This window comes from Gymnoscopelus microlampas, assembly GCF_963454915.1.
Source record: "Gymnoscopelus microlampas genome assembly, chromosome: 1".
In the NCBI taxonomy this organism is placed as follows: domain Eukaryota; kingdom Metazoa; phylum Chordata; class Actinopteri; order Myctophiformes; family Myctophidae; genus Gymnoscopelus; species Gymnoscopelus microlampas.
Window position 1 is genome coordinate 56,202,964 of NC_139962.1, and position 19,637 is coordinate 56,222,600.

Consider the following 19,637-nt stretch of genomic DNA (forward strand, 5'->3'; position numbering starts at 1 on the left):
TATTTGGTCGCGGACCCCCGTCTCAAAATATTCTGTTCCAGGGACTCCCAGAAGTAAAGATTTGAGTTACAAATATTCGCTTAAAAAAATAATTATATATATATATATATATATATATATATATATATATATATATATATATATATATATATATATATATACAAATAAATAAATAAATAAATAGCTAGCTAGCTAGCCCAAGACAAGGGCCTTTTATTTATAAGGTATATATTTTACCACTATAGACAATAGTATGTTTAGCATGAATGTTATGTTTAGCAAAATGTCATGATTCCCAAATCATACCCCATCAACCAAGACAGTTAATAATGCAAAATTATATTATTGAGCATTGGAACACACATTTTAATTTTTAATATGTCCATTATGATTTTCACGTACTATATTCACATATATAATCCCAGTTAATCCTTTTTTAGAACATCTTATAGGGACAGAGCATAGAGTTAAAAATCACACCTGTGTGAAGGTAGCGGCGCCTTTGATACATTTTGTCATCAATAAGTGTTTATAATGTGTTTATAGCCACGTGTCACGTGAAGCTTGACCAATCACTTTGTTGACGTGTCTGACCAATCAGAACGTTGACGCAAAAGCCAGGTATAGAGGGCTAATATCCGCTCTATACCTAAAGGTATAGAGCGGCTAGCGCCGCTAAAAAATAAGGAACAGAGACCTCTATGTCTCGTCCGTCAGACTGCAGATGGACTCTTCAGATATCTTTCCAAATCTCGCGAGAGTGTGTTGCTGGGCTAGAGAAAAGTCGATAACAAAGTTGATTTGCCCCTCATTTGTGTCTCTAAAAAAAGCCATTTTGTATGAAAATCTTATACATATTGTGTGTCTTGTGACGATTGGGTCCAATATTTAGTTCAGTAACCATGGAGCTAAGGAATGGCTCAGAAGCTGTGTTCACGTTCACTCTTCCATTGGAATCAATAGACTCCAAGCTGCTTCCTGTCTCCTAAAAAGGCGTCCACCTACGTCACGCAGAAACGGGAAGTAAACCGGAGAATGCGACTCTTGCTATTTCCCTCTTGGACTCTGTGCCGCGCTATGAGCTTGTAGATCTGCAATTTTTGAATTGCCAAAACCTAAAATAATGGCTATAGCTAAAATCTAAAATGACACAGATGTGTTCCCAGTTTGAAGGATTAAAGTTCTCAGTCGCGACGGCTGAGCTCAGTCATCTGCGACGCGTTGAGAGTCAAACTAGCAAAAATGTCCAGAAGCATCTTCCATGAAATCCTAATGGTCTGGGATGTTTCATATAAAAGCCAAGGTTGTGATTTCTTCACCTAGTTGGCAGTATGTAGAACATCAGGAACAATGTTTCTAAAACATCAACCAGTGCTAGGCTCCTTTCACACTGTTCCACAAATCGCACATTAGGACTTTTTTCAGTCTTGAGATTGTATTTGTCTTTAATCCGTGTGTGTGTGTGTGTGTGTGTGTTCCACCAGGATATGAGAGCCATCTCTACGTGATGATCTTTGTCCCCATCCTAGCCGTCCTCCTCACCTGCCTGGCGGTCACTGCAGTGCTCGCTGTCAACAAGAAACGGTGTGTGTGTTTGTTAGGGAGTGACTGTGGTTTGATGTGTGTGTATGTGTGTGTGTTTGTCCACCCCATTCGAATGCTATCAATGGGACATTATCACGTTGACCGTTGCGACGTTCGCTTGAGCCTACGCAGCGCCGTCCGAGTTCTGTACCGATAGGCACAGAATGGTAAATCATGTTGTGGGGACTGCTCTACCTCTGGGTAGGTCAGTAGCTCCTGATTACGCCCAATGAATGGTCTGATAAATCGCGGGTAGGTCAGTATGTCGCCTACCCATTCAATGCATTGATAGCATTCGAAGCTGGTGGTCTGTCAGGGTCTTTGTTAGGGGGTGACTGTGTTTAGGGGTGTGTGTGTGTGTGTGTGTTTTCGATCATGTGTATGATTGTGTCAGGCGCCTCGCATATCCGAGGCGAAATCTCGTTAACGATTTACCCAGTTATAGCTCTGTTTTTAATGTTGTGAGAACAAGACAGAAAGAAATGTGTTCGGATGGAGAGAGAGAGAGAGAGAGAGAGAGTGTGTGTGTTTTGTTATGTGGGAGGAAACACAGCTGACTTGAAGACCTGATTACAAGTTATAGCCTCTGTGTGCTGAGTTAGTTTGACTATTACGACCAAGGGAAAAACATCATCATGGCTGTAAAAATGTTTTCCATCAGTCCAGTGTGAAAGTGTAATTGTTGTGTGGATCGGTTTGTGTGTGCGAGTGAATGAAACTAACTGTGTGTGTATGTGTGGGGTGGGGGGGGGTTTAGGGGTTAGAGTTTTCCCTATGAAATACTTTGTTATGTGGCGACGTCACACCGCAAAAATAGCTGATCTACAAGCTCCAGATCGGCTATTCTTCAACTATTTTCAGCCGGTTTCAATGCTGTCCTAAAGATTTTGATATCCACAAACTTGTGTGTGTGTTTATAATCATTTCTGTCCGTTTGTGTCTTTTAGCAACAGTGACCGCTTGGGGAACGGAGTGCTTTATGCTTCAGTCAACCCAGAGTACTTCAGCGCTGCCGAGAGTGAGTCTGTGTGATATGTTTTTATTTGGGTGTACATTATTCAGACAGTATGTATATGTACATATACTTTGAATAGCCAAATAAATCTAAAATGACACAGATGCGTTCCCGGTCTTAATGGATTCATGAACAAAATTCGTTATTAAATGTCAGTATTTTATTGTGAATAATTCAGCCACTCGACTGCATCCTGCCGGCATGTCATCATCGTAGGCCAACATTGTCGGAAAATATATTAGACCCTCCAGAAAAATGCGATTATGCGATCGCATAATTTACCGCAAAATGGCACATAATTATGCGGTGCAAATTTCTTTTCAAAAAGATCGCATCGCATAATATGCGCATTCCATATAATTGGATAATATGCGCATCGCATAGCATCACATAATATGCTCATCGCATAATATGCGAAATATGTGGCGCATATTTTCACATATTTTGCATCTTTTCACATATTTCATAACTTTCCGCATATTTTGCATCTTCACGCAATTTCACTGCATAAAATCACATAAAAAATCCTCATATTTCATCGCAAAATCTAGATTTTAGCCTGCATAATCAAGGATTTTTGCCCGCGTTTTTCTGGAGGGTCCAATATATGGTCTACAAGCTCACGACATGTTGCTGTGTCACGTTGTGAGCTTGTAGATCAACTATTTGTCGTATGACGAAGTGTATATAGGGCTTAAGTGGTAAAGGGAAAATCTCTTCTCCGCTCTCCTACCACTGGCCCCTAATCCTCTCCTCCTCCTCTCCTCCTCCTCTCTCCTCTCCTGCTGAGCAGTGTACGTCCCAGACGAGTGGGAGGTGCTGCGGGAGAAGATCGTCCTGAGCAAGGAGCTGGGCCAGGGCTCGTTCGGCATGGTGTACGAGGGCCTGGCCAAGGGCGTGGTCAAGGACGAGGCGGAGACCAGAGTCGCCGTGAAGACGGTGACAGAGTCGGCCAGCATGAGGGAGCGCATCGAGTTCCTCAACGAGGCCTCCGTCATGAAGGAGTTCAACTGCCACCACGTGGTACGCTCTGACCCACACCGTAGGAGACAGTGGTTCTCAAAGTGGGGTCCGGGGACCCCCAAGGGGTCCTTGAGGGGGTTCCAGGGGGTCCCCATGCAGTCAAATGATTGATAGTCAGGAACAAAATGGACAGAGTTATATTAACATTGATTTTACAGTGTATATTGGGGTCCCAGAGATACAAATGCCATCAAATCGGCGGGTTCATGGCCTAATGCATATCAAATTGGGTTCCTTGAAATTGAAATGGTTCAGAATCACTGCTATAACCTTTAAGAAAATTTCTCTTTTGGGGGTCCCTGGCATATCTTTTCAAATGGGGGTCCGTGGGCTGATATGTATCAATTTGGGGGTCCTTGGCACGAAAAAGATTGAGAACCACTGCCGTAGGACAGTGGTTCACAACCTTTTCAGTCCGTGACCCACCCCAAAATAATCATATTTGAACTGATGAGCCCCTACCCTGACAAGTACTTGGAATTGTAGATGTTGATGCATTACATTACTCACATTGTTTTCAGTGTTACAAAACACTTTTCATCTCAGTGGCACCGCCATTATGAAGTCATAGAAACGTAATTAAAAATCATGATTTTAAAATAAGTCTATGAAACGTGTCCGACTCGACACAAAACAAAGACTTGAGTCATTTGAGTCACTCCCTGGTGATGTGGTGCTCATGCTGCGTTGTGATTGGCTGCAGGTGCGTTTGCTGGGTGTGGTCTCTCAGGGACAGCCCACCCTGGTGATCATGGAGCTGATGACCAAAGGAGATCTGAAGAGTTACCTGAGAGGTCTGCGCTCTGGGAAAGAGGTACGTACAGCTACTGATACTGTCAACCATATTACTGGTACCTGAGGTCTCTACACTCTGCTGAACGTTGTCCTATCACCATACTACTACTGCTACTAGTACTTCAGCTTTAATGCCAACTCAGTTCTCTGTGATCTCCTAAAGATGTATTACTACTACAACTGCTACTATTGTCACTGTTACTATGACTAACTTCTGCTGCTGCTATCTAGCATAAACACTGAAAACACAGTTTTGACGTGTTACATATCATTGGCACTGTGGGCTTTGGAAAATAATTGCCGTGTTACACGTCATTGGCACTGAATGAGTTCATGTTTTTTTGAAAGTATAGAGTAATTATGTGTATGTTTTTTTCATATATGCCCTGTGCAACATTTGTTTACAAAGCCTAAAAGCCAAACAGAAATAAAAATGTTATTCATTCAAATGAATTAATTTGTTATAATGTTCAATGACAATTAAATCGTTAATCGCAATTATCTGAGCGACAATTAATCGTCAAGTAAAATGTCATAATCTTGGCAGCCCTGATTTTGAGTTGCCTTCAAAGCAGCTTGTGAAGCTCTTGTCGGACATCCTGTCTGCTTCCTCCTCGTGGGAATGTCTCGGCTGTGTTTATGGTACAAACATTTAGGTCTCTCTCTCTCTCTCTCTCCCTCCCCCCTCCAGGGGCATACAAACCTCAGTGAGTCCCTCCCTCCTCTCAGTAAGATGACTCAGATGGCGGGAGAGATCTCGGACGGCATGGCTTACCTTAACGCCAACAAGTTTGTCCACAGAGACCTGGCCGCCAGGAACTGCATGGTGGCCGAGGACTACACTGTCAAAATAGGAGGTAAGAGTAGCCTCTGACACTATAACTCTGAGTGTGACCCCACAACCAAACGAATGGCTGTGGGCAAAAGCTTGGAGCAGTCCACTGTCTACTATTGTCTGCTGCTCAGTGCACTCAATTTTCACAATGTTGAGTACAATGTTGAATGTATTTCATATTGGAAGACAGTGGAAGTGTGCTTATTTTAATTGACTAAAAAATCTGAACGCAACACTACTGCACATCCAGTAGTCGATGATGCAAGACCAAATAAATAACGAGAATAGAGAAAAGATGCCCGTTGTGTACCTGATAATTGCACAGTAAGCGTTCTATTGGAGCTACAGCTCTGCGCGGACGTCTTTCCTCTACGCAACGTTACTTGTATAGAATTCACTATGGCTCAGACACAACCATATATAGTTCCCACTGCAGCTACACCCAGATATGGCATGTGTCATGCTGACTGTGACAGCATGACATCAGATCAGACCCAAACAAAACATGTCGTCATGACATCAGACAAAAAATAAATAAAATAAAACGCGTTGTCATGAGTCGGATCGGCGGTGCAACGTACTGTAGGCGTGAGGGCGCGTAGCAGCCCGAACTCTAGATGCCTCTAGTACAATGAAATAGATTGACTGATTTTACCTTGAACTTTCTTTTCTTTTCTGAAGTAAAGTCTTCTTAAGACTGTTGTCTGCGATGCTGCCAATGTGTTCTTTCCATTTACTCAGTAAAGGTGTGTATTGAATTCCTGTTGATGGCCTGCTTTATTTAAACCACATTCTGAATAGACCTTGTTCTATATCCAGAATAACTTTTTAACCCTAATCTCAAGTGCTGTCAATTCAGGTTTTGTTTTCACTCAAGTACAAAGTGGGCCACAGCAGAAAGCACTAAGAGGCACAAAGGATGCCTATTATTCCCATTTCACTTTAGACTTTGTGTGTACTCTGTGTTCTTTCTCCTGTGGTCTGTTTAGTATTTGGACATTTTATGCTTGCAAACCGGCAAACTTCTGGCAACAAGTGCGCTCCTGTAACCTTTAGGCCACCGCTAAATATAATATGAGACAATTAATCGCAGCAACAAAAAGAAAAACAATGTGAAAGCTAGGAGAAGGTTAACAGAAAAATGATGACAGCAAACTAAGTCTTTAATTAAAAGCTAGATGCTTTGAATTGTTTTGAAAAAAAAACACAGATGTAGTTGTGATTATCTCTGTGGGCAGATAGACTGTTCCAGAGCCCAGAGCTTTAAACAGATAGCGTTAAACAAAACAAACCCCTGACAGCTGTGTTCCTCTTCCCTTAGAGGAGGCCTTGAGTGTGTTGCTGCCCACTTTATTCATTTATCTATCAGGTCATCAGTACCTATTCTAACAACAGTAAGACAACACGTCAAGCAGAAAACAAGTCAAAACAACATCTGTCAGCTCAGTTTGGAAGCTACTAATAGATTAATAGGCTCTATGCACAGCAGCCATATTGGAAAGAAATTGGTCCTCTTCCTTACCTCCTTCACAGGTCTTACCAATGACATTAATGAAGGCTCTGTTCCAAGCAGAGTAAGGGTGCTGATATTTTTCATGTTGGCTCATTGGAAACACTCTGCTACACCAGTGGGTCTCAAAGTGTGGTCCAGGGACGAGTGTGAAACTCTGAGAGTGTACGAATGGAACCAAATGGACCCGTAAGGTTACAGGTATATTTGGTTCCATTTGTACACTCTCAGAGTTATGGGGGTCCTTGAAATTAAACAAAATGTGAGAACCACCGTGCTACTCTAAATGGAACAGGGCCTTTATTAGTATCATTGGTAACACCTGTGAAGGAAGCAAGGAAGAGGCCCAATTTCTTTCCAATATGGCTGCTGTGCATGGATCAATTCATACTGTGGTAGTCAAATGATAAGTTACAAACGTGATGTCAGTGTTCAAAAGGTTAAAAATATTGTGCGTAATTCTGCTGTAAAAGCGGAACATTAAAGTCATGAAAAGTCAACTAATTTGGGGACATATTTTGCCTGCTCGACTACTTTTAATACAGTTGTAATACAGTATACTCAAATCACATCATTTCAGTACATTGAACAGTATACAACATGACTGTAACCCTAGCCTTGACCTTTGACCCCTGAACCTTTAAAGCTGGCAGCTTACTTAAAAAGAAGTTGAGCAGAGAACAAGATCACTGGGGATAAAATTATTTTATTCTCTATTCAGCTCCACGCTGATTGCTGAATGTATAAAGTACGTATACCGACTGTATGCAGTGCTAGAACTGGAACGCTGGAAACCTTGGTTTCCAGTGTTTGTTTTCGCCAACCTTCAATGTGTTTTGACCCTTTCAGGCAACAGACACAGTGGATAAATTGTATGTGCCATCTCTCTCTCTCACTCCCTCCATTAATTAATCCATCTGGTTGTGTTTGTATAGCAGCCCCTCAGAGTGGTTTGTACCTCAGTCCTAACCCCCTCAGCCAACCTTTCTTCAAAACTGTCCGTGGTTCGTTACCGGGCAGATTGTGCAGAAATAAAACCATATCAATCGTGAGCCTTGAATCTCCGACCACTCATACGTGATGTTTGCGTTGGTGTCTCTGCGGTGACGATGTTCAGCTTGTTAGAAAAAACCTTGGAGGTGCAACTACTGCAGCAAGGTCATGCGTTGGTTGGTTTTCTCCGCAATGAAACCATTTTGCACTAAAGATCTCATCAAAGTTTGTTTCTGCAAAAACAAAAAGTATGCTGCAGCCTTCACCTGACCCTGAAACAAACCATATCTCTTAACCCATTAACACATTGAGTGCCAGTCGCGTATATCTACACGAACCTACTTAATTGTGCAGAGTGCCAGTCGCGTAGATCTACGCGAAGTGGTCTTTTTTACTCACAGGTTGAAATTTCATTGTAGGCCTCGTTCGCCACGACACATTTCATTGTAGCACCACCGGAAGCGGAATTATTCTTCTCGGGATATTTTCGTTGCCATCCGCCTCCATTCTAAAGCGGACACAAAATCGCCACAGTTTTTTGAAAATATATGAAAAATATTTTTCCACGATTTAACAAAAATAGCAGATCTACAAGCTCATAGCGCGGCACTCGGTGCCGCGCTATGAGCTTGTATATCTGCTATTTTTGAGTAGCCAAAGAAATCTAAAGTGACACAGATGCGTTCCAGGTCTTAATGGGTTAAGGAGGTAAGGATAGGATACCCTAACCCTGGCCACAACTGACCCTGAACCAAGCCGTATCTCTAAGGAGGCAAGGATACCTAACTAACACCTGGTTCTAACTGATTGCTGCAAGATGTTGTTTGTTGCCGCCATTAGACAGTGGTGGAAGAAGTACTCAGATGTTTTACTTAAGTAAAAGTAGCAATACCACAATATGAAAATACTCTGTTACAAGTAAATGGCCTGTGTTCAAAATGTTACTTGAGTAAAAGTACAAAAGTATTGGCATCAAAACATGCTTAAAGTACCAAAAGTAAAAGTACTAAAATGTTTGAAAATAGCTGATCTACAAGCTCACAAACGCGCGTGATGCGACGCGTTCTGAGCTTGTAGATCGGCTATTTTCAAATAGTCTTATGTATAAAATAGGGCTAAAGTGGTTAATGTATATTTTATAATATAATAATCTATATCTGCAAAGTAACTAGTAACTAAAGTTTTCAAATAATTGTAGTGGAGTAAAAGCACAATATTTGCCTCTGAGATGTAGTGGAGTAGAAGTAGGTAAGTACTGAAAACTGGAAATACTCCAGTAAAGTAAAAAAAACACCTCAAAATTGTACTTGAGTAAATACCTAGTGACTTTACACCACTGCCATTAGAGCACTTTGTTTCTTTCTCTGCCTCCAACCCGGACCAATGACACTTAACCCATTAAGACCTGGAACGGATCTGTGTCACTTTAGATTTATTTGGCTATTCAAAAATAGCAGATATGCAAGCTCATAGCGCGGCACCGAGTGCCGCGCTATGAGCTTGTAGATCTGCTATTTTTGAAAAATCTTTAAAAAAAAAAAAAGTTTTTTTAACACATCGGGTGCCAGCATTTTTTCATAACAACTTACCGTGGGTGCCAGCATTCTGCCCATTGACTGCGCTTTGCTGTTTAAAGCTTCCGCGTGCGTTACAAGCAAATCCACGGAAAAAAAGCATCGATTCATGTTGTGCCATGAGCCTGGCTACAGGCTGGAACCATAACATTCCCCTCGTGGGTTACAACGGGGGGGGGATCGCGCATGACCGGTTTTCCCCACAGGAAACAGATTCGGAGATATAGGCGTTTCAAAGTAGGAAATAGACAGGAAGCGGATGGGGGAAAAAAATGTGTTTCCGGTGAGCGATCTGGCACTTCCTTCGCAGGATTACAATGGGTGCTCCCAGAGCTGCTCTAGCCCCGCCCGCGTGGAGAAAAACAAAAAAAACAAAAAGACTAAACTCACGGTTCAGACCGTGTTCGGCACCGAAGCGGCGGAAGCGCCACTATGTAAGCACACGGTTCAGACCGTGTTCGGCACCCGATGTGTTAAGAATCACCTCAGGTCTTAAAGGGTTAATTGAAAAAATGTTCCACACGTGCAAACAAAATGCCTTGTAGGTACAAGGCAGAATAAGTCTGCATAAGTCTTTCTTGTGTGAAAGACGGCCCTGGAATGTATCCACTGTTAGAAGCAAGTAAGAGCTTACAAGAGTACAATGGATACAATGGATTTCTGCAATGTCTACAAATAATTCCCAAGAGAGTTGCAATATCACTCATACTCAACGTGTGGTGAGTCGGGCTACTGTCACAATGGGCGGCGGGACAGCCCTAAAGCCTGATTTATTACGTTGAATAAACAAAGCATAAATAAGACACACATTAGGACTTGGTCATACAAACATTTTTCAGTCATGAGATTTTATTATGCTTTAATCCACGCATACGTATGACAGTGTTTTATGTGCCGAAACTGGGCGGTCTACAAGCTTGCAACCAGTGGTGTAAAGTAACTAAGTACATGTACTCAAGTACAATTTTGAGGTATTTTTACTTTACTGGAGTATTTCCAATCGTCTATACTTTTACTTCTACCCCACTACATCTCAGAGATAAATATTGTACTTTTACTCCCCTACAATTATTTGAAAACTTTAGTAACCGGTTACTTCGCAGATATGAATTGTTACATTATAAAACGTACATTAACCACTTTAGCCCTATTTTATACCTAGGCTATTTGAAAATAGCAGATCTACAAGCTCACAACGTGTCACATCGCGACGCGTTGTGAGCTTGTAGATCTGCTATTTAAAAACATTTTAGTACTTTTACTTTTGATACTTTATGTACCTTTTGATACCAATACTTATGTACTTTTACTCAAGTAAATTTTTAATTCCAGACTTTTACTTCTAACAGAGTACCTCTACGTTGCAGTATTGATACTTTTACTTAAGTAAAACATTTGAGTACTTTTTCCACCACTGCAAGCTTGCAAAGCAGTGAGCTTGTAACTCTTAACCCTGTGATGATGATGTACCATAACCTCACCCTATAACCTGATATGTTCAGAAGTACTATTAATTATTATTTAGGAGTGATACCGTGTGTGGGTGAATGGGGGAGTAAAAGTATTCCATTGTAACACATGGCAGTAAAGTAAAAATGTTGAGTGATGACACTTATTTAACAGCTGTATGGAACACATTAGAGCACAGGCTCCAGATGAAGACATTATTGGCTGCCTGATAGACACAAGATTTATTTGTTTACTCTTTGTTTGTCATTATGACGACATCCTCAAAACATCTCTAGCCTCTTCTGTGTGTGCGCGCGCGCGCGCGTGTGTGTGCGCGCGCGTGTGTGTGTGTATTTAATTAAATAATATCTGTCAGTCAGTGAATGTGTTAACCTGCCGGTCCCAAGTGTCCGGAATGATTCAAATGTATCTGACACAAATGGGCGTTTCAGATGAATCCTTCATAACATGGCTCAGCTGACCTGCTAAGGCAATACATTATAGACCACTACTCACAGGTTATACTGTAACAGTTAGGCAGTGGATGCCGTCCGTGCGTCTGCTTGGGACAGCCGTGGGAAAGTTGATGAAGCATTTGTGAGAATCGTGTAGTCTCCTCAGAGCTATCCAGTTCAAGTGGTAATGTTTTAACGTGTCCACCTTTTATGATTTAACGTCATGTTCACCTGGATGCCACAGTTGCAGTATAGGTGTTGTGAAGAGTCTTTACTGCGTCTGTGTTGGATCAAGTAGCGCATTAATGTACGAAAAAACTGAAAGAAGTTAGAATATGGAGAAGATACGAGGTTTCTGCCCGACAGCAACGATATGTGTGTGCCTGTTTGTATGTCTGTCTGTTTATTTATGTATCTTGTGTGTGTGTGTGTGTGTGTGTGTGTGTGTGTGTGTGTGTGTGTGTGTGTGTGTGTGTGTGTGTGTGTAGACTTTGGTATGACCAGGGACATCTACGAGACGGACTACTATCGTAAAGGAGGTAAAGGTCTGCTGCCTGTCAGATGGATGTCACCTGAGTCACTGAAAGACGGAGTCTTCACCACTAACTCTGATGTCTGGTAGGACAACACACACACACACACACACACACACACACACACACACACACACACACACACACACACACACACACACACACACACACACACACACACACACATACATTCTGTCAAACATGCATTCAAACAACAGTCTGTTGTGCTGTTTAATAGGAAACAGGTGCAACCGAAGTGTGTGTGTGTGTGTGTGTGTGTGTGTGTGTGTGTGTGTGTGTGTGTGTGTGTGTGTGTGTGTGTGTGTGTGTGTGTGTGTGTGTGTGTGTGTGTGTGTGTGTGTGTGTGTGTGTGTGTGTGTGTGTGTGTGTGTGTGTGAGAAAGCGTTCTTCCTGTAAGTTCAGAGGGCCTGTTAACCCCCCTATTAACTCACTTCCTGATGGAGAAATGGGATGGAAAGAGAGCGGATGAAAGGAGAGGGAGGGAGAAGATGAAGAGAAATGGGATGGAGGGAGGGAGAGAGAGAGGATGAAGAGAAATGGGATGGAAGGAGAGAGAGAGCGAGAGAGTGAGAAAGATGTCTCTAGGGTTGGACCCACTGCCTGTCTTTGGGAGTTTGTCGTTTTCCAGATGTTAAATTACAGTGCAGACCCTTTACTGTTAACTACATGTCCTACAGCTTCCAGCAACACACACACACACACACACACACACACACACACACACACACACACACACACACACACACACACACACACACACACACACACACACATGCCTGCACACTCTCACAGACACACACATTTCCTGGAGGAGGTCTGGCTTTTTGAAGTTTGGTTGAACTGAAGCCAAGACACCCATGAGAACAACATCCGCCCTCCACAACCATTAACATTGTGTGTGTGTGTGTGTGTGTGTGTGTGTGTGTGTGTGTGTGTGTGTGTGTGTGTGTGTGTGTGTGTGTGTGTGTGTGTGTGTGTGTGTGTGTGTGTGTGTGTGTGTGTGTGTGTGTGTGTGTGTGTGTGTGTGCAGGTCATTTGGTGTGGTGCTATGGGAGATAGCCACGCTAGCAGAGCAGCCCTACCAGGGCATGTCTAATGAGCAGGTGCTGCGTTTCGTCATCGAGGGCGGACTACTGGACAAACCACAGAACTGTCCTGATATGCTGTAAGTACTGTACACACACACACACTGCAAAGTATTGGTTGTAAATATCGGTAGTTGTGGGTTACGTTTTTTTGGGGCATGTTTCTAAAGTGTAGTTGCCTAACGTTCTCAAACATTTTCATGGCAAGGACCCCCAATTTGATATCTATTTGTCCGGGGACCCCCCACCTGAAACGAGAGACTCCAAACAAAAATTCCTATATATTTTTTTTTTTCTTCAAGATTTTGAAAATAGTTGATCTACAAGCTCACAAGCTTGAGCTTGTAGATCGGCTATTTTCAAACAGCCAATGTACAGTATATAGACCCTCCAGAAAAACGCGGGCAAAAATCCTTGATTATGCGGGCTAAAACTTTTGATTATGCAGGCTAAAATCCTTGATTTTGCGATGAAATATGCGGTGTTTTTTGCAATTTTAAGCGGTGAAATTGCGGGAAGTTGCGAAATATGCGGAAAGTTGTGAAATATGCGTCAATATGCGGCAATCTGCGAAATATGCGATATGTGAAAAGTTGCGAAATATGTGAAAAGTTGCGAAATATGCAGAAATATGCGATGCGAAACGCATATTATGCGATGCGATGTGCATATTATGTGATGCGACGCGTATATTATGCGATGCGATGCGGCCTTTTTGAAAAAACGTTACCCCCGCATAATTATGCGCCATTTTGATGATAATGCGGTAAATTCTGCGATCGCATAATCGCATTTTTCTGGAGGGTCTAAGTATATAGGTTTAAAGTGCTCACTTGGCCTATAATAGTCGATTCTTTTGGGCTTGTGTTCATAGACCTGGTTGCTTATTTCTCTCATCAAAAAAATCTGGCAACACTTGCATACACGTTGGGAGTAAATTATGACAGATGGACTCTGAAAAAAAAAAAAACTACCGTATAGTTGAGAACTTGTTGAAGGAGTACAGAGTACAGGAAAAGAGAAAAAAAAAAACGCACTCAAGTGTCATCATTATGTGTCCATTAACATGACAGACAGCCGCAGTAAAGACTGGAATGATTAACATTTGGCTGAAATACAGAAGCTCAATGTGAGACATTCTGTATTGCAACAGGAGAGATATGATGCACTGAAGAAATGCTAACCACCTGGTTACTGGTGGTGGTGTGGGAAAAAGACCGGGTTCTGTGTAGAAGTCTGAAGAAATGCTTAGCACCTGGTTACTGTTGGTGCAGCCTGATCTCACACAATTTAGTATACATTGCATGGACCCATGAGTGCACGTGATTCCGTGCATAGTCGCCTAGAAAACCCGAAAATCCGTGCATATGTACGGCGAGTCCCACGGTGGGCGTAACCGGTTGCAACCCGGAAGCAGAGCAGTCCCCACAACAAAATGTACGATTCTGTGCCTATCGGTACATACTGTAACTCAAACGGTGCTGAGTAGGCTCGGACGGCAACTTGTTCGCTTGTCCCTCACGTGGCTCCAGTTCGCTTGAGACTGCGCGCCTCCGAAATGGTTTAGTCAATGGGGGAGATGCGAGGCGGCTATGCACGGATTTTCGGGTTTTACAGTTGTCTATGCACGGAATGACACTCCGTGCATAGACTGCCAATTTTGTCGACTAAAACTATGGCGAAAAAATGTCGGCTACCTTTTTTCACTGACAAAAACTAAGCTATGATGACTAAAACTAAGACTAAATATATTGACAATTTCGTCAACAAATAAAAACTAGACTAAAAGGTTAGGGAGGGATCTAGTGGAGAAGAGATCCAGTAGAACTAAAAGACGAGTCATTTTATGTGTGGTTGCGCTCGGGTGCTGCGCTCTGAAAATATCAGATCTACAAGCTCACAACGCGTCGCGTTGTGAGCTTGTGAGCTTTTTTTTATTCAAATGACTATGTCAAAATTTGCTGTCAAAATGAACACTGGGTGGTAGTGTGGGGAAAAGACAGGGTTCTGTGTAGAAGTCTGAAGAAACACTAACCACCTGGTGGTAGTGTGGGAAAAAGACAGGGTTCTGTGTAAAAGGTGACGCAGCTAAATAGGTGGCTAGCAGATTATACCATGTGTAACTGGCTGGGCCTCATACTCATACATAATGGTTCACAAATGGCAGAGGAACACAGTATTTACTCTGTTTTTTTCACAGACATTGGGTGTTGCTTTCCTTCCAAAAGATCTCATGAAAACCCCTTGCAAACATGAGATGACCAGTACTGGCCAATCAAGTTTGCTGGTTAATTACATCTAATAGTGCATCTCCTTTTCTTAAATGGTCATTTGACTCTGGCATTTGATGTTGTTGTATTCAAATGTGCAGAGTACCGAAGTCCTGACGTCACTCAGGACTCAGTCGCATGCTGTGAGCACAACATCATGTAAAAAAAAAACTATAAAAGCCAACATACCCTTGAACAAGCCATAGTACACCACTGCCTGTAAGTGGTTAACTGACATTTGCTTATTTGTACAGCAGTGTAATTTACCTTCATTCATGGTTTCATTGAGAGAGCATGGAAGGGGGATTTGAGCCTATTGCTCCGACCAGACAACTGGTTGGTGTGGGGATTAAACCTGGTGTCTTTGCATTTTCAAGGTTCTCACTCTAACCACGAATCTCACCCATAAAAGACTGTGACGGAATAACAGAACTTAGTAAGAGGACAGACCGACTGACCGACCCGACCTTCCTTCCTTCCTTCCCTTTATTGATCGTGTGGGGGAAATTCAGTCGGCAGAGGCAGTACAGCAGTTAAGACACAGTTACAGAGAAACGGTACAATTTCTGTTAGATTTAGTTAGAAGAAGGTAGAAGAGGCTGAGTCCGGACTGACAGAAAGACAGAGCTATCGTTAGGAAGGTGGAACTAAAAGGTTCAGCTAAAGTAAATATTGTTCCTATACAGAGAACATGGAGTTCTTCTACTGAACAGAGTTGATGGAGCCGTACCTGACTAACATGTCTGTGTGTGTGTTTATCTTCTGTGTGTGTGCGTCTATGTATGGACGTTCTTTGCATCTGTGTGTGTGTGTGTGTCTTCTGTGTGTGTCTATGTATGGACCAAGGGGCTAGCATTCGGCTTGTAAATTGAGGCTATATAGGAAGTATGAAAGTTCATATGAATGGCCTGTAGTCTCGCTGTTTCACCCTTGCTGGTTGCAGAATCAATTAGGCTCTATTCAAGCGGATGGGTTTTTGTCCAAACTTTACACTTGATTTAATTACCTTAATAAACATTGTCATAAATACTGTATTCTTCCAGTCGCTAGTTTAAAGTCTTCTTGCAATCACCATGATATACGTTTTGGTAAATTATAGTCCCGATTATTTTAAAGATAATGATAAAGTAGGGTATGTTTCTAGGGTTTCTACTGGTTCTACCGAGTGAAGACCCGCCCTCGCTGCGGTTTCAGCCAATAGCATTCGTCTTCGTTTGCATTTCGGACCGGATATCAACCGGATATAGAAAGATGGCGTATTTGAAATCCCTGTTAAATAGGCTTCATTTACGGTCTGTAGAAACCAATGGCGTGACGCTGTCCATCATTTTTTTTACAGTCTATGGTATGGATGTTCTTTGCATCTGTGTGTGTGCATCAATGCGCGTGTACTGCGTGCGCACCTGTGCCTGCATTCACTGTGTGTGTGTGTGTGTGTGTGTGTGTGTGTGTGTGTGTGTGTGTGTGTGTGTGTGTGTGTGTGTGTGTGTGTGTGTGTGTGTGTGTGTGTGTGTGTGTGTGTGTGTGTGTGTGTGTGTGTGTGTGTGTGTGTGTGTGTGTGTGTGTGTGTGTGTGTGTGTGTGTGTGTGTGTAGCTTCGAGCTGATGCGTCTGTGCTGGCAGTACAACCCCCGGATGCGGCCCACCTTCCTGGAGATCATCCAGACCATCAGGGAGGACCTGCACCCCTCCTTCCAGGAGCTCTCCTTCTACCACGGCGAGGACAACCAGCGGCCGCCGCCTCCTCCCCACGACTCCTTCGCCTCGCCTCCTCCTCCCCACCAGTCCTCGTCGCCTCCTCGTCGCCGCGACTCCTTCCTGAAGGAGAAGTGCGGCGGCGGCGGCATCGAGGAGGACACGCCGGACCACCAGGAGGAGGCGCAGGAGAGGGCCGGCCCCCTGGACGTCGGCACCACCTCCTCCTCGTCTTTCCACTCCTCCGGACGACTCCCCGTTTGTCCGACCGCCACCTCCCAGACCCAGCCACACCCACAGCCACAGACTCCGCCCACACCCAGCTCCGACTACAAGGCCCCGCCCCCCTGCTCCTCCGTCCTCCCGACGCTGCTCCCGCTGACTCCGCCCTCGTCGGCGTCGAGCCCCACCCACCACCTCCCGCCGCTCTCCTCCACCACGTCCTCCTCCTCCTCTTCCACACCGAGCTCCGCCCTGCACAGGAAGCGCTCGTCGCCGACCGCCGGCGGCGGGCGGCTGGCGTCTAACGGCGCGGGACTGGGGGCGGGGTTAGGGGCGGAGTCTGTGGTCATGCTGCGGCCGTCCCTGGACGACCTCCAACCGTACGCTCACATGAACGGAGGAGGAGGTGGAGGAGGAGGAGGAGGGGGCGAGGGAGGAGGGGCTGGAGGACAACGGAAGAACGAGCGAGCCATGCCTCTCCCCCAGTCCTCCTCAGCCTGCTGACCCCTCCCCCTAGGCCCCTTAGAACCCTCCTCCTCTTGACCCCTTGACCTTTTTTCTACGCATCCTGACGCCCCTGCTCCCTCTCAAACAAACCATCAGACGCACACGCCCCCCTGTTCCCTCTTTGTTTTTACATTGAAACAATAAGTAGCCCCTGTTCCCTCTTTGTTTTTACATTGAAACAATAAGTAGCCCCTGTTCCCTCTTTGTTTTTACATTGAAACAATAAGTAGCCTGTTCCCACAGGCGGGAGTTTGTTTTGTTTCTCTTGAGGAGCAAAGACTCATGGGAAATGTTAGACGGGATACCGGACGACTCGTTCTTTTTTTTTTCTGGGAATAGGCCGAAATATGAACTCCAGACCTTTGTCAGGTTGGGAAGGTAGGCTGGTTGGGTTTGGGCATTATTATTATTATTATTATTATTATTATTATTATATTTGTGGAGAAACTGATTGAAAACTGTCGTATTGCAGGATGTGTGGAGGCTATTCGTTACTGGAGTACTACACACACACACACACACACACACACACACACACAGGCTTGGCTTTTCTCTCTGTTACACCACACTACTCTGTGTGCGTGTGCGTGTGTGTTTGGTTTAGTGTTGCGTCTTCTTCGTGACGCCATACTCTAGGTCCGAACCCCAGCTCCGCCCCCGTTGTCACAGAGACTGCTGAGGTCAGCGAACATAAGGGGGCGGGGCCTGTGTACGTCGGGGGCGTGAAAGGGGGAATGGTTCAAATCTGCCAAATGTGTTGCCAAATTGTATTTTTTTTGTTGTTGTCTTAATATTTCAGTTGTCCTCCATTTTCAGTCCTTCCATTTTGGGGTTTGGGCTCTCTTCCTCCATTTCAACATGGAAGCAACCGATTGTTGAATTATTATTATTATTATTATTATCACTCCAGAGGTTTTTTTTTTTTACACTGGTAAATCTGTGTTTTGGTTTCTATGGTACTCTGTTTTTGGTCAAATAATTGTGATTCATGGGAGCGACCCCCAAGTCCCTTCCCACTGCCTCCATCTCTAGACATTGATGCACATTGTTGCGTTTCAGAGAGACCTCCAGCATTGAGCCACATCCCATCTGACACAAAGTGTCGTTACATGAAGACCATGGGTCCTATCTTACCCTTAATGCCTAAAAAAAATATGGAAAATTATCTTAAAATAGTCCATCTACATCGACACGTTGTGAGCTTGTAGATTGGCTATTTGAACTATAAAAATGAATAATTTCAAAATAGTAATGGATTAAGGCGGATTACTTCAGTAATCAAGCAAAAAGCACTTATAATACAGAAATCACACACAAAATACAAGATAAAAGGAACACAAACAAAGAGAGGTGGGAAGGGACTAGAGCAGTGATTTACAACTACAGTCCTAGGGACCCAGAGCTAGGCCGCTTCTGGTTTTCTATTTGACCATGCAGTTAACTGCATTCACCTGGGGCTCCAGGTCTAAACTAAACCCTGATTGGGCAGCTGATCAGTCTAAAGTAAACCCTGATTGGACAGCTGATTGGAAGTCCAGGCTGGGAACCCTGGACCGGACTTGAGAACCACTGCCCTAGAATAAAAGCCAATAGAAAAAACAAAACAACAAACTGGATGATTCTTGTATTAACAGAGCCTTCATTTGAGTCTTAAATAAGAGGTTTGTTCTATACGAGCAGGTTTGTTTTGACTAGTCACTAGTCTCTCCCTCTCTGTTACATATATATATATATATAATTATGATGGAAAACATTTCTATGGCTCTAACAGTTGTATGTTGGGGCACAGAGCATTTACACACATACTTTTTTTTGTTGTCACTTTTTCTACCTTTTTTACGGTTGGGAGACGATCATCTCTTACTAGTCTGTACAGAAAAGAAGCTGCTATTTTATTCTTTTGATTTTTCTCTTGTGGTTGTAAAATAGGTTGTATCTATATATATAAAGATAAACATACAATCCTTCAGGTTCACATTCTGAGAGTTTTCCACTATAGTCCCTTTTTTTTGTCATGCTCCAACTCCTGTAAAAAGAGAAAGACAAAAATCATCTAGCACAACCTTGTTGCT

At 43.4% G+C, this 19,637-nt stretch overlaps 1 protein-coding gene across 2 annotated transcripts in view; it reads left to right on the forward strand.

Annotated features, from left to right (window-relative positions):
• LOC311048328 (insulin-like growth factor 1 receptor) overlaps nucleotides 1-18,912 on the forward strand; it is a 91,604-nt gene extending 72,692 nt beyond the window's left edge. The window contains exons 14-21 of one of the 2 annotated variants that reach the window (XM_084061557.1): nucleotides 1,485-1,584; nucleotides 2,538-2,602; nucleotides 3,393-3,622; nucleotides 4,326-4,436; nucleotides 5,109-5,274; nucleotides 11,722-11,851; nucleotides 12,818-12,952; nucleotides 16,737-18,912. In XM_084061557.1, the coding sequence (XP_083917683.1) occupies nucleotides 1,485-1,584; nucleotides 2,538-2,602; nucleotides 3,393-3,622; nucleotides 4,326-4,436; nucleotides 5,109-5,274; nucleotides 11,722-11,851; nucleotides 12,818-12,952; nucleotides 16,737-17,562 (1,763 nt within the window). In that variant the 3' untranslated portion in view covers nucleotides 17,563-18,912. Of the gene's footprint in view, nucleotides 1-1,484; nucleotides 1,585-2,531; nucleotides 2,603-3,392; nucleotides 3,623-4,325; nucleotides 4,437-5,108; nucleotides 5,275-11,721; nucleotides 11,852-12,817; nucleotides 12,953-16,736 lie in introns of both variants that reach the window. The other variant, XM_084061556.1, reaches the window with a different exon arrangement.
• Nucleotides 18,913-19,637: the final 725 nt, after the last annotated feature.